We start from the raw sequence: 16146 nt of genomic DNA on the forward strand, positions 1-16146 counted from the left end.
CCGTACCCTAAAGTTATAGCGTCTCGAACGGTTCTCCAAATCGTCGATCTTAGAAAACGCCATCTCCAATTGGTCCTGAACCTCCTGCAACCTGTCAGAATTCTGATTAATCCGTGCCACCGCCTGATCTGTCTTTTGTTCCATAGTGTCTATTCTCATCCCCAAGTGCATCATATCCGCATGTATGGATGAGGTGATCTGTGCTGCATTTACAGCCAAGCTTTTTGACAGCATTTGTGAGAAGGCTGCCATCATGGATGGGAAATCCGTGGGGACAGGGGTTTCCTCCTGTGCCTCACACACTGAGGAAACAGACAGCAGCATCCCAGTGTGTGGATCCATCATGGGAGTGGTGGGGAATCCGTCTCCCATCCTGCCCAGCAGGGATTCTGTGGAGGCAGGGGACGCTGCTACAGCCAGGGGAGGGAAGTCTGTACCTGGCGATTGCGGGTGGGGCTGGTCCTGATCCGCAATCGAGGCCCCAGGCTGGTCCGCCTCATGTAGGCCCCGCGGCGCCGCCATCTTGGCATAGCTGAGGGGGCCAGGAGATTCCGCCATCCGGGCCGTCCCGGTCGTCCTGGCGGTCGGTGATGACATCCGCGGAGTCCAGCGAGTGTCCGCTACCGAAGGGACCCGGTGATGTAGCCGATGGGGCGCTCAGACAGCTCCGGTGAGTGATTGCAGGCCGCGGTGGAGCGGAGCTTTAGACGCCGGCGGCCATCTTGGAGTCCCCGCGCATGCGCCTCCGGAGGCAGTGTTTTTTAATCCCAGTGTGCAAGGACCTTTAAAGCGGTTGTATACCCACACTTTTTTTTTTTTTTTTTTTAAACCTGTAAGGCAAAAGGGCATACAGAGCTAGTATGCACCGCATACTAGCTCATTATGAAATGGTTACCTTAGAGTGAGGCGTTGGCAGGTGATCCCAGTCCACGCCAAGGGAGCTGACATTTTCCCTCTGCGTGTTTTCTGGGTATCGCGGCTCCGGCACATGCGCACGGGAGACTTCTGGCAGCGTCTGCTGGACCTTCAGCTGGGCATTCAGAGAACATGCGCTGCTGACGTCAGTGGCTGCATGCAAAGGGAATATCTCCTAAACCATACAGGTTTAGGAGATCCTTTTACCTACAGGTAAGCCTTATAATAGGCTTATCTGTAGGTAAAAGTTAAGAAAGGGGGTATACAATCACTTTAAGTTTCAACAATTGAGGGGAAAAAATATGTTTACTGTACGTGTTTACGTACATGTCTTGTATAGAGGAAGAATACAATCCTAGATAGAAATGGCCTTATTTATTAAAGGTAGATCTGTTCTTGTTGCTCTTATTGACACAAAAAAATCCTCCTTTTAGTATTGTACAGTACAATGGGAGAAGAGCAGTGATAAGCAACAAACTGTATATTTTTTTACATTCTTAAGCCTCTGTGTGGCCAACCTTCTTGAGCCCCTGTGGCTGGAATTACTCACTTTTCAGGGGTCTGTAAGAAATTTTTGTGACTTTTTTTTTTTTCTTCTCCACTGTATCTTGTGACGCTTCCCTGCCTCCTAAGGCAGTCAGTCTCTTTGGGCTTCATTCACATCTCAACGTTTTGAATCACGGGCATATTTGCCACAATTCTGCCAGCGATTTTATAGTACCGAGGTGTGAATGACAAAGCGCAGAAAGCACATTTGAGATGCCATTCACTCGAATGGCAACTAAAATCGCGGTGTGGTTCAGCGGCAACCCGCATTGCTTTTTTTGGCGGACAAGCTTCAAGTGATGTGGATTGCCGTGATTGCAGAGCGATTTATCGCGCCACAATCGCAGTAGTGCCACAGTGTGATTTTGGGTGCCATTCGAATGAACGGCATCTCAAATGTGCTTTCTGTGATTTGTCATTCACACCTCAGCGCATTGAAATAGCGGGCAGAATCACAGCAAATCTGTCTGTCTGTGAATCAAAACGCTGAGATGTGAATGCAGCTTTACGGAGAATCCAGTGCAAATTGTGTTGCTATCTGTTTGCTTACCTATAGCCTGGGCAATAGGCAGAACTGGAAATAGGGGCTGAGGTATCTCGCCACTGGGGTTCCTGGGAGATAAAAGGCCAAATTATGATTCAACTTGCTATCAACTGTACTAAACTTAGAGGTTTGTCTTAATAGCTCCATTAATCGGGGCAAAGAAGATAAAGTGCCATCTAAGTGCAGCATGAATTATAACTTTAATAAAAAAAATCAGTTCTAAAAACTCAAACGATTTGTATAGGTAAAAGCTCATCAGTGATCAGTACTGTAGCGAACATCCTGTCCTGTAGAAAGATGATGGTACTATCTTGCCAGGTGAGGGGAGCCGAGGATGCTGGATGTTATCCTGGGGGCTGCCTTACGCCGGCTTGGAGTGCATCCAGATCACTCTCGTGAGCGGATGTGACTTCAGATGGAGGAGATGACTTGCTGGGTGGCAGCGACTGCTCCCTCTAGAGGCGTGAGGCGGCCCTGGGATACCATCAAGCGTCCCCAGCTCCCCTTGCCTGGGAAGACGGTACCATTGTCCAGCACAGCGGTTCCTAAAGAATGGGATGTTTGCTACAGTATTGGTTACTGATGAGCTTTTACCTATACAAATCATGTTAGTTTTTATAATGGCTTTTTTATTAAAGTTCTAATTAGTGCCACACTCTGGGGCTTTCTTTTCTTTCCCCTTGTTTTTGAGTCCATAAAGCTGGCTTATGCTACAGAAAGCTGCCACTAGTGCTTGCATATTGCTTATGAATTTATATACATTTTTCTGGGACTATAACAGATTAAGGACCCTTTCCTCCTCCGGTTTGTGCCAATATTTCCTACTGCCAGTGTTAAGAGCTCCATTAACCTCTTGGCAAATGCAAGTCCCTTTCAGACTTTTCACAGTGGTACTATAGATACAGGTAGCAGATTGTAACTTCTTGTTCCTCTTTAGTAATGGGGCTCTTCAGGTGGCTGGTAATTACACCACAATATTGAGAGCGTTAAAAAAAAAAACTGTGCTTGGTGCTAAATAATCAATTGTACAGCAAAAAATAATAAAAAAAAACACAATAAATTATAATAATGGAATACGTTTAAAAAGCTGTCAATATGACGGTTAATAAAAACAGATTAAATGATCGCCACTAGTGTCAAAGTAACTAAAATAAAAGTCCATAGATCATATATGTGACCGTGTCCATCATTCCTCAATAGGTGGTACAAGTGTGGCCAGTGAAACTCTCCACCTCAGGACACAAACAGACTTTTGCCAAAGTAAAATTATAGGAGGTCTGTCAGAGCATGAAGCTGCGTGGACCATAGGTAATAATCATCTGTCCTAGGGAACCGTGTGGCGACTCCGCTGTAATCTCCCTCTCTCGCTCCGCAATTAAAGCCCGACAAGAAAAATATATTAAGCCGAGATGGAGGGTTTCACTGGTGAGACTTTATTGTACCACCTACTGAGGAATGATGGACAAAATTTCGAGAGCAGCTAGTTTTTATTTTTGTAATGGCTAATGACATATTTTATTAAAACCCGAAGTCCAAACGATTTTTACAACCAACACCATGCATCAGTTCTTTCCTCAGATGGTTTCAAATATAAGACATGAGACTGTTAAGGTTCAGGCATTTGTTTTATTAATTTGTGCTCTAGGAGTCGAGGTTAGATTGTGAGCTCCCAGGAGCAGGCCTGTGCACTTGCATTGTTTTAAATTGAATTTGTTTAACCACTTTACCACTGCCGAATACCTTTAAGGCTTCAGGCACATTGGACGTTAAAATAACATTCTAAAAACGCCAGTAGCTTTGCAGTGCGTTTTTCAACGTTTTGGCAATAGTGCTCTCTAGTGGATTTTATCGTTTTTCTGCGTTAGTGTTTTTATATTTTGCTTTGAAGAAATGTTTTATTAATTTTTCAATGGATCAAAAATGTTATACGCTGGGGAGCTGCGGTGGCTCAGCGCGATTGGCACTGCGCTGACAAGCCATTCACCTCTGCAGCTAGGGGTTCGGATCCCGGTCTCAGCTACATGTGAATTGAGTTTGGTGGTCTCAGCCCGGCTCCCGGTGGGTGTGTTATGCGAGGTAAGCCTGCGCTTAGTACGCCCACCCCCCTCCCACAAAAACCACCACACTTACACGCACTCGAAATTGGGTTAACATGCACGCACTTTGACCAAGCGGTCTCTAAAAAGAGAGGCGAAGGACTAACGGGGCTGGTTGAGCGGGCTAGATCCTCTCACTCCCTTATAGGGAAAAAAAATAGTTTTTTTTTTTTTTTTTTTTTTGCTCAAAAACGCCACTGCCCAAAACTGGATGGATAGTTTAATGACTGTGGGAAAAAATGTCTACAGCCAAAAACAGCAGCTGTAAAAAACGCCAAAAAACGTCCAGTGTGCATGAGGCCTAAATGGCGAAGTGGTAGATGCTTATTTCTGCACTGTCATTTTTATAAATACAAGGTCAGAATAACATTCAAATATGTAAACGGTGTAGGGTTTACATCAGAGGGCCCACCCCTTCCTTTCCCAACCAAGGAAAGGAAAGGAAAGGAGGAGGAACTAACGATTGAATTATTATTTATTCATTGCAGATCAGGCAGCAGCAAATATTCAAGGTACTCATTGATTGTGGAATCATTTTTAAACCTCAAATTATGTCTACATATAACCTGTATATATTGGCCCCTTCACCTCCCTATTCTGCCCATATGCAGATTAACCACTTGGTTACTGGCCCATAGTCAAAAGACGTCCTGTTTTTAAAAGATGGATATCTCGGGAATGGCAGCAGCTGCTGCCACAACCGAGGTATCCATCTTTAGTGCCAACGGTCCTGTAAACGATAACGGCGGTCTCCCCCCTCCCGTCGCTCACCCGCGCCCTCCGCCGCTTACCGTAGCCGTCGGTAGCGGCGGAGGCGATCGGGACTGTTCGGCTGTTGACTGGGGTTGCGAGTGAGGGAAAAATCTCCTTCACCCGTCCCCATAGCTCTGCTGGGCGGAAGTGACGTCAAAACGTCAGTCCCGCCCAGCGTCTTAAAGCAACATTTTTTTTTTTTGTCATTTGAAAAAATGACAGTTTCAAATTTTTTTTTTTTCTTGCATTTTAGTCTAAATATAAGATCTGAGGTCTTTTTGACCCCAGATCTCATATTTAAGAGGACCTGTCATGCTTTTTTCTATTACAAGGGATGTTTACATTCCTTGTAATAGGAATAAAAGTGATAATTTTTTTTTTTTATTTCAGTGTAAAAAAATTATAAACTAAATAAAAATAGGAAAACCCCAAAAATTTTTTTTAAAACGCCCCGTCCCGAAGAGCTCGCGCACAGAAGCGAACGCATATGCGAGTGGGGTATCGCCGCGATCGTTAGAGCGAGAGCAATAATTCTAGCCCTAGACCTACTCTGTCACTCAAAAAATTCAACCTGTAGAATTGTTTAAACGTCGCCTATCGAGATTTTTAAGGGTAAAAGTTTGATGCCCTGCCACGAGCGGGCGCAATTTTTAAGCATGACATGTTGGGTATCATTTTACTCGGCGTAACATTATCTTTCTCAATATATAAAAAAATTGGGCAAAATGTATTGTTGTCTTGTTTTTTAATTCAAAAAAGTGTTTTTTTTTTTAAAAAGTGCGCTTGTAAGACCGTTGCACAAATACGGTGTGACAAAAAGTATTGCAATGACTGCCATTTTATTCTCTAGGGTGTTAGAAAAAAATATATATATAATGTTTGGGGGTTTTAAGTAATTTTCTAGCAAAAAAAAACTGTTTTAGTCTCGTAAACACCGAATCTGAAAAACAGGCTCGGTAATCAAGTGGTTAAGCTCCCTCATCGCTATCCTACCGCTGTATATTACAGGTATATTAACTACATCACCTCTTCTGCCCTCTATGTATAATCTTATTTAAAGGCATAATTCCACCATTTGCATAAACATCTATAAATGCCCCCCACATTGATTATAATGTTCCTTTTTTAATATTTTTGGATTTGAGCCTGGAAAGCGCTGCAACTGTGATCAGTGGACTGTAGGTACAATATATAGGCTCTAGCAGTCTAATCGGCCAGGTTGGTTTTGAGGTTTGGACCTTTGGTTATAGGGCTGGAGGAAATATGGATGGACTACTAGTGTGCTAACTTCACTGCACCTAGTGCTCCATTGAGAACTATGAGCCCCCCCTGCCACGGTGGCAGCAGGGGCTCGTCTCCCCATTCAGCAATCTCTTTGAATGGATGATGTGGCTGTATGGGAGGACCCGTTATGTATTGGCACCAGAAGAAAGCTCTGTTCTATCAAAACATTTTATATAAGGTTAATTTGGATACAGTGTTGCTTGAGGGAGCAATTGGCAGTCAAACTATCGCCACTAAGAAATGGTTTAGTAGTGAAGGGGGGGATATACAGACTAGTGCTCAAGTGGGGTGAATGAACTATGTCAGGGTAGAAGTATTAGAGCTGCCATTGCTGATTCGGTTTGAGGCGCAAGCTCCTTTTTACCCTAAATTTTGCTTCCGTCATTAGTGAGTCACCAACCCAGCACATGTAGATAACTATTAAATGAGTGGATTATTAAAGACTAAGAGATATATTTGTATCCAAGGAATTAATCTCAGGTCAGTAAAGAATTTTTTTCTTCCATTGTGATATAGAGGGTTTTGTTTTTCCTTCCTCTGAACTGGATTGAACATGATTGATATCGGCCTTTTTACAACCTTTTATTGATCAAGCAGCAATGTAAGGCTCAGACTTGCTCCATCGCGTAGCAATTAAAATGAAATTCTAGGTTTAAAGAGGACCTGAACTGTGAAAGCTGTCCTCAAATATGCGAGGGCTAATGACTAATTACCATTATTGTCTATGGTCTCCCCGCCGCTAATAATTTCCCCATTAATGGAAATCATAGAGTATCTGGTTATATTGCCATCTACAGGACGATTACACACAGGCTGACAAAAAAAATATACATCGGCTCAGAAGAACGCCACCTGCTTCCAGTATTTGTTTGTTTTTGCTTGTGTCCTAAGATGTTGGACATCTATCCATGTTTTACTAGATTTTTTTTCTTCAAGATTCCAGACTACATGGCTGTTTGAGCTGGTCTCTACATGGCAGCTTTCCAGATCGGCCCTTCCTTAAACTGACTTTGGAGTGCCTTACCTGTATCTCACTGGACTAGACATTGCAGGGCTATCCTGAAATGTGACCTTTCGGCACTGGGTTCTGCTTGTAGCGATTTCCTGATATTAAGGTTATACGTGGAGCATTTTCCAAGTTGAGAACCATGCCATTGCCTCAGTGCTTGTCCTTTCCCGGAAGACTCTTTGTGAGTAAGCAGTTCGGGGTCGGCATCAGGAGTTGCCTCATTATTTGGCCCACTGAGCTCCTTCAAATTTCCTGCTTCCCTTTACCATGGAAGAGGTTAAAGCTGAAGGATTGAATGCTGACCAGTGTGGAATGTCATGCTCGGCCTTTCAACCATTCAGCATTGAGGAAGTATCTTCCTGCTTCTGCTCTGGCTTGTAAAAGCCACATGGAACTTCTAAAGTCAGTCTGTTCCTATTGCCCACCCCACCTACAGTGATTTCGATCACCTCCAGCTGCCTGACCCAATGCCTACTAGAAGGGGTTGGGTAATCGGTGAGTACCTGAAGCCCTACCTCGTACCTTGAGTTTTTGTTGCCTTGTTACCGTGCGGTTGTAACATGTCTGATTTTTGACACACAGCAGCAGCCCCACTGTACCAGGTGCTACCGGCTCACTCTCTACTAACGGCCAACGCTGTATCCTGGCCTAGGCTAACACTTTGCAGGGGGGCAGCAGAGAAAGTGTCCCCGCTGGCTTGTGCTAAACTGTTGGTGTAACCCAAGCTGTTTCTAATTTTGACTGTCCTATCATCCTGGACCACAAACCTTCCTCACTGTGCTATATGTTTTCTGCTGTACCATTGGCATGGATTTATCTTCTTAGTCCTCTCCATAAAATTATCAGAAGTTTTTGCTTGAAGTAGAACTATAGGCAACACTTTTTTTTTCATTTTGGATAGAGTAAGGGAGGGTTATAGCCCCTGTCAGTTTATTTTTTTTTTTTACCATTCCTGTCCCATTGCAGAGATTTCCCTTCACTTTCTGCCCCATAGCTAAACAGGACGTGATAGGAAATCTATGCAAATTAAGGGAATACATTCCCCCCACCCAGGCATTGAGAACTAGTGTCCCCACTCGAAAATGTCAGGGTGGGTCTTAAACAGAAAGAGGTGTGGCCTTGACAGGAAGGGGGTGTGTCATATTTAAATTAGGGGGTGCACGAGTTTAGTCAGGCCTAGGGCAGCACAAAACCTAAATACACCACTGCTAACGGCCCCAATACTGTTGGCAGACTGTCAACTGATGTGGCCGATGTCTGCAGCCTGAAATTTTACCCTCTGCTTAGAGTCCATTACTTTTTTTCGGAGTCCTCCCTTACTCTGTTAGTTGTGGCTATCTTCTCTGTTCTTTACAAGAGGGATTTTACCGCAGTCATGCAGGATTTAATGGGCCTAATAGCATTTTTATTTAATGACTTCAGAGGCCACAAGTACACCCCTGTGTACCTTTGACTGCATCTCCCATCTTATCTGCCCACTGCCATAGTGGCCTTTAAACCTTCAACAGCTGAGGCTCTGCCAATGCCCAGTCTCTGCCTGACGTTGGGTCTCTCCAGTTTGACCCCAACTTGTCTCTTTGGAGTTGCAGTCTTCTGCCATCATGCACACACTGAAAGTGACAATTTTGACTATGATTAAGGCAGTACGCACTTACATTAAAATTTCATGATTACCTTGTTGCCTGTACCAGTGCTGCATCCAGTCTAGTACCTCTTAGCACTCCTAAGATCACCAAGACCTTTCCAATGCACCTTCTATTCTCCGTTTTTTCCCTTTTATAGATACTGCAGACATCCTGACAAGATATTTATGCCCCACGAGCGACTCTGTCCTGTACTACTTTGAGGAGGAATTTGTTAAAAAGTGGTCTGCTGCCACGGTGCATCAGGCAGTGACATCTACTATTGCAGAGAAGGATGCACCAGTCTTTTAGGAAGCCAACCAATAAGCAGCTGGAGGCGCTTTCTAGAGCCTTGTTCTCCCTGGCCTGTCCTGCACTGCAACCTGTATTAGCTGTGATCCTGATGTGTCAAACCCAGACTAACTGGTGAAAGGCTATTAGAAGCAATCTGATTACCATGGTAGTTGATCCCTTGGTCACAGAGCATTTAGAGCTCACGCTTGGAACTTTGAGCTACTGTGTGGATGGGTTGTACCTGAAAACTTTGAAATTTAAAGTCTTCAAACTTTCAAACCCTCCAGTTCAACAGAAAATTCCCTGGATTTAATTTGGGCCGTTTATCACTTAGCCACTGCTTCCTTCGGGATGACAGGCTCTCGCATTCCTATTGATCTCTGTAAAGGTGAACAACCAGCTTTTTATTCAACCTTTCCTCAGTGGCCCGGGCAGACCATCATTCGAACTTATGGTCTTAAGGATCAGGTTTCACCCTTTCCGGTTTAGGCACACTCCACTAGATCTGTACGTGCATTTTGAGCTCTTCTGTATCAGGCTACTATTTTGATACCAGGACTTCATGTTTTCCCTAAGTTCTACCAGGAGGTTGTTCAGGCCTTATCTGATGCCAGTTCAGATATAAGGTCCTCTGGCAGCTCTTTGAGCTATAGGAAATCCCCAGTTCTGCTGTTTTTGTGGGCCTATTAGCATATTGTTTGTTTGCTGTTTCCGACCTTTCAGTGGTATTGCTTTTTGATGTCCTGAAAGTATATTCCTTTGTCTTGTATTTATTTTACAAAAGATTTTTGTACTTGCCAAAAAAAGTATTTTCTTGGAGTGGATGCAGATCCCACCCCTCTGTATTGATCACACTCTTAGTACTGATTGACCCAAAAACTGCGGCATTATGGGAGTTGGAGGGGATTACCTGGGCTGGCCTGCAATTTTTTTCTTTTGTTTTAACCAGTGTCCAGTCCTGCGGACCGTATAGCCCAGAATGCCTTCCAAAGAAAAGGATTTTACATTGAGTACAAAATTCCTATTTTCACAACCTACCCGTAGAATCCCTTTCAAATGAGTCAGTAACACATGGGTATATAGCTCTACCCTTTAAAGTGGTTGTTAAGGGTTTACAACCACTTTAAAGGGTAGCGCTATATACCCATGTGTTACTGACTCATTTGAAAGGGATTCGACGGGTAGGTCGTGAAAATAGGAATTAGATTAAGGCTTACCTATAGGTGCTTGGAATATCTCCCAGACCTGCACGGTCTATGAGATATTTTCAAATCGCTGTACAGTGATTTGTTCTGCGCATGTCCCGGAGTTAGAAAGGGCACGCTGTGCCGTTTCTATCAGGTTATTGCGTTAAAGGCGGCTCCCGCGTGCATGCGCAGGAGTGACGTCACAGGACTCCGGACAGTCACAGAGCCAGAGTTCGCGGCCCCGGGAGGAAGAGGGGTGAAGAATGGACGCTCGCTAGTAGTTGGAAAGACGGGGACATCGTGGGCTTCTCCTGCAGGTAAGTGTCACATAATGGGCTACTATGCGATGCATAGTAGCTCATTATGCTTTACCTTTGCAGGGAAACGAATAGGAAGTAATGCTCATCAGGGTTTACTTCCTCTTTAAGTGAACGTATACTAGGAAAAACAATTTTATAAACCAGTCCCTGTAGCCTGTGTAATCCCTCTCATATTCGGCATGCTTCAGTTTGTTGCAAGCAGTATGGGAAAAAATGGTCATAACAGATAAGGATAGGGTTCTGGATTCCTTATTGAACGTAAGGTATTTTACTGGTAAGTACAAAAATCCTGTTTTCTCGTTCATCCATTGAGGCAGTATTTAAAGTGGTTCTAAAAAATATATTTACATATATTTTATATTAAAAGACCCTATACTTACCTGCTCAGTGCAATGGTATTGCACAGCACGGGCCTCTTCTTCTGGGGTCCCCCCCATCCCAGTTCTGTTTTTTTTTCCTCTTCTGTGTCTGCCTCATAGCAAGCCGCTTGCTATGGGGTCACACGTGTAGGTTCACTGCTGAGCGTCTGTGTGCATGTACAAGACTCGGTGTGGCTCGGCCCCATTCCCAATTCTCTGCGAGTTGATCGACAGCAGTGGGAGCCAATGGATTTGCTGCCTCTGTTTCCTGTGAATGCAGGGAGAGAGGAGAGAGCTGTTACAGACAGGCACATTGTTGAATCAAGTGAGGACTTGGGTTAGTATGGGGGGTTGTTACTGCTACTGGGACATGTTTTTACCTCAACGCAAGTAATCTACTACCACTTCACACAACCTTGAACATCAGAGCTGGAAACAGATATTCATTCACATGGCACACTAAGCTAGGGGCTGGCTTTTTTTTATTTCTTTGCTTGGTGTCCAGTTCACCTGGGGGTGGCTCTATACAGAGCTACTGAATCGGCTCCTGTGCCCCATTGGGCGATTGAGAATGGTTGAGTGTGAAACGTATTGCCAACATTATTAAATGAAGAGGATTAAAAAAATGTTTTTGTAGTACTGGATGTGGAAGGCTGTTTTTATCCCAAGCCGCCATCTTAAATAAGTAGAACAGAAAAAACGCAATGTAGACGAGGATATTTATGTTGTGGGAAAAACAAATACCAATATACAGTAAAAACGATCTTAACTTTATTACATATATTTTCTCACTAGAAGCAGGGTATACTCTGCTAAAAAGAATGTTCCGGCATAGATTTCCTGATTCCCTGTCATAGATTATGATCTCTTGGAACAGAGCCAAGGATGTGATATAAAAGCGGCCTATCCCCTACGGTTCAAGGGGCATTCACTAATCTGCCAGGCTGTGGAAATGGCCAGAAATTGCCTGGGTGATTAGTGGAAGCCCTGGCGGGAAGGACCACTTGCACCTTACCTTCTAGGAGCCCAGAGGTAGCTCTATCTCAAGAGTAAGGATGAGCTCCGGCGTGTTCGCACAGTCCAGGTGCAGAGCCCGCCAGGAATTAGGCACCGCGCTGTGCTGATCACACGCCGGAGCTCATCCTTACTCAAGAGGAAACATTCTCTGACTTGAAAGCAGGATAGGTTCATGTTTTTAATCAAAGATGCAAATTTAAAGCTTATGTAAGGTTAACAATTGACATATGAGATGTATACTTCTTCATCTGTACGTTTCTTTAAAAATCAGACTTTGTTCTAAGAAACGTGTTAGATAAGCAGATCTATGTGCAAACCTTTATAATATATCAAACGGTGAATTGATTTTATACTGTAAATAAGTGTGGATGTCCACTTCAGCTCAGCTGACCAGGCCATTTTTTGCGATACGGCACTGCGTTACTTTAACTAAAAATTGCACGGTTGTGTGACACTGTACCCAAATAAAATGTATATATTTTCACAACAAATAGAGCTTTCTTTTGGTGGTAATTGATCACCAGTGCGGTTTTTATTTTTTGCACTATAAACAAAAATGGAATGACAATTTTGAAAAAAAATATTTTTTTTTTACTTTTGGCTATAAGACATATCCAATAAACAAAAATGTAAAAAATCTAATTCCTTTATCAATTTAGGCAGAAATTTATTCCGCTACATATTTTTGCTTCCCAATAAGCCGATATTGATTGGTTTGCGCAAAAGTTATAGCGTCTACAAACTATGTTATAGGTGTATTTTTTTTCTATTCGTAATGCTGGCGATCAGTGACATATAGGGAGACTACGATATTGCGGCAGGAAAATTGGACACTGATACTTTTGATACTTTGGAGACCAGTGACATTATTACAGTGATCAGTGCTAAAAATATGCACTCTACTGACACTGGCTGGGAAGAGGTTAACATTGGGGGTGATCAAAGGGTTAACTGTGTGCCTAGTTGGTGTTTTACTACTGTGGATGAGGTGCTTTTACTAGAGGAAGGCATAGATCTGTGACCCTGCTTTGCAGGAACACATGATCCACACCTTCCTTACTTACAGATCGCCGGTCTGCCTGTGTACAGAACACTAAGCAGGTGCCAGCAGACATCAGGTACATGGGACCCACTGATCACAGCGGGAGTGAGCTGCCGGCAGCACGCACTTGCGCCCGATACCCGGAAGTGCAGAATCCTGTATATTCCTGCGCAGCTTTGCCATCCTGTAGCAGTAGGACCACTATACGGGGGTTGGCAAGTGGATATAGAGAATAATTCTGCATCTTTTGCCATTCCATCATCAATGGATTTGTATGCTGGAACTTGCTTTTTAGCAAATTTGAGCACTTGTCTTTTAGTGAAGAAATATATGTAATAAAGTTATAACAGATTTTACATTTTTTTCGTTGTTGTGTTGGTTTTTCCACACCATGATAGTCCCCATTACTTTGTGTTTTATTTTTATTAATATCAGGGATTAGGTATGGGAGATGGTAGTATATTTCCTCAGATCGCCATTTTGTGTAGATTATTGAATAGTGCATCCAGAAAGTATTCACTATTCCTCATTTTGTTATGTTACAGTCCTTTTCCAAAATTGATTAAGATCAATATTTTCCTCCAAAACTCTACAAACAATACCCAATAATGAAAACGTGAAAGAAGTTTGTGTGACATATCTGCAAATTTATTAAAAAATAAAATTGAAAAATAAAAAAACACATGTACATAAATATTCACTGCCGCTCATCCTGAGATGTTTCTACAACTTTATTGGAGTCCACATGTGGTAAATTCAGTGGATTGGACATGATTTGGAAAGACACAGTTAACAGTGCATGTCAGAGCACCAATTAAGCTATGAAGTCCAAGGAATTTGTCTGTAGACCTCTGAGACAGGATTGTATGGAGACACGGATCTTAAGAACGGTACAGAACAATTTCTGCAGCATTGAAGGTCCCAATGAGCACAGTGGCCTCAAACATCCGTAAATGGAAGAAGTTTGGAACCAGTAGGACATTTTTACTAGAGAGGGCCATCCGGCCAAACTGAGCATTCGGGGGGGGGGGGGGGGGGGGGGGAAAGGGCCCTAGTCATGGAGGTGACCAAGAAACCCGATGGTCACTCTGACAGAGCATCAGCATTTTTCTGTGGAGAGAGGAGAATCTTCCAGAAGAACAACCATCTCTGCAGCACTCCACCAATCAGGCCTGTATGGTAGAGTGATCAGACGGAAGCCACGCCTCAGTAAAAGGCACATGACAGCCCACCTGGAGTTTGCTAAAATGCACCTGAAGGACTCTCGGACCATGAGAAACAAAATTCTCTGGTCTGATGAAACAAAGATTGAACTCTTTGGCCTGAATGGCAAGCGTCATGTCTGGAGGAAACCAGGCACTGCTCATCACCTGGCCAATACCATCCCTACAGTGAAGCATGGTGGTGGCAGCATAATGCTGTGGGGATGTTTGTCAGTGGCAGGAACTGGTAGACTGGTTAGGATCGAGAGAAAGATAAATGCAGCAATGTAAAGGGACATCCTTGATGAAAACCTGCTCCATCGCGCTCTGGACCTTAGATTGAGGCGAAGGTTCATCTTCCAACAGGACAACAACCCTAAGCACACTGCCAAGATAACAAAGGAGTGGCTACAGGACAACTTTGTGAATGTCCTTGAGTGGCCCAGACTTGAACCCGATTGAATGTCTCTAGAGAGATCTGAAAATGTCTGTGTACTGACACTCCCCATCCAACCTGATGGAGCTTGAAAGGTTCTGCAAAGAAGAAACTACCCAAAAATAGGTGTGCCAACCTTGTAGCATCATACTCAAAATGACTTGAGGCTGTACAAACTTCATTCACATTGTCATTATGGGGTATTCTTTGTAAAATTTTGAGGAAAATAATGAATTTAATACATTTTGGAATAAGGCTGTAACATAACAAAATGTGGAAAAAGTGAAGCGCTGTAACTCTTCATTGCTTAAACCGCTAGATTTGTTTTTAAATATTTGCACATGTCCCTTGCTCTTGACTGGTATCCAGCAAAAACATTTTTTTTTACTTGCCCAATTAATATTGCTTATAGTTGTTTATACCTTGCTAGTCATTATAGCAATATAACTATTTTGTAGTGTGGTTACATTTTTGTATATCGGGGTGTAATCATTTATACTCTGTAAACATTTTTTGACTGTGTTTATCTTTTAAGTATTGGAAGCCTAAGATTTTGAAACGGCTGTAACATCTTAGCGCCTTAGTGAATTTAAATTAAATTTACTAGCGACGTCTGTAAAGTTTTAAAATGCCCTTTAAAAGATATATATTTACTTTTGGAGCCCTATACATTTCAAGGTTAAGGGAACAGTGCCATAGCAACCAACTAGTTGCCTTAAAGCGGAGGTTCATCCAAAAATCAACTTTCTGCCATTAGATCCAGCATACTACTGACATCTGCAGTATGCTGTTTTTTTTTTTTTTTTTGTACTTATCGTTTATCAGCCGTTGTTATCCGGCTCCGAGCGGGGATTTCTGTGGGGAATAGGCGTTCCTAAGCCAAACGGATTTGATTGACGGGCTGCTAAAGCCCGTCACGCCTTCCGAAAATACCCAAAGTCACACTCGGGTGTTTACGGCGCCTGCGCCTGCCGTGTAGAGCTGACTGTGCAGGCGCCGTAAACACTCGAGTGTCACTTTGAGTATTTTCAGAAGGCGTGACGCGCTTTAGCAGCCCGTCAATCAACTCCGCTTGGCTTAGGAACGCCTATACCCGGAAGGAATCCCCGCTCGAAGCCGGATAACAAAGGCTGATAAAACGATAAGTACAAAAAAAAACAAAAAACAGCATACTGCAGATGTCAGCAGTATGCTTGATCTAATGGCAGAAAGTTGATTTTTGGGTGAACCCCCGCTTTAAAGTGGTTGTGTAAACCTCATTAAACAAAGCATATCCCTCTATAGTGTGTACATGTCTCAATCCAGCACTAAATGTAATTTCTATCTGCTGCCTCATTCCTCTATCTGTTTGAGTCACTTCTGACAAGTTTTCCTGACACCAAAAGAAAAATGGTGACAGGGAGGGAGCTCCAGCTGATCAACAGCCTTGGCTCTGCTCATGTGTGAAAGGGGGAGTCGGTTCCCTTTATTCGGCTCTCAGAGCTCTCCTCACTGATATAACTTCAGCTCTATGCCCCCTG

General features: G+C 43.3%; 1 protein-coding gene across 3 annotated transcripts in view; it reads left to right on the top strand.

Annotated features, from left to right (window-relative positions):
• Positions 1–16146, top strand: part of PHF20L1 (PHD finger protein 20 like 1) — a 199330-nt gene that overhangs the window by 83085 nt on the left and 100099 nt on the right. Inside the window, exon 9 of one of the 3 annotated variants that reach the window (XM_040354988.1) lies at positions 4590–4752. The exons of the other annotated variants lie outside the window; for them this stretch is intronic. Within the exon in view, the coding sequence (XP_040210922.1) occupies positions 4590–4739 (150 nt within the window). The 3' untranslated portion in view covers positions 4740–4752. Of the gene's footprint in view, positions 1–4589; positions 4753–16146 lie in introns of those variants that run through there. 3 annotated transcript variants of the gene reach the window in all.

This window comes from Rana temporaria, chromosome 5 (assembly GCF_905171775.1).
Source record: "Rana temporaria chromosome 5, aRanTem1.1, whole genome shotgun sequence".
Taxonomy (NCBI): domain Eukaryota; kingdom Metazoa; phylum Chordata; class Amphibia; order Anura; family Ranidae; genus Rana; species Rana temporaria.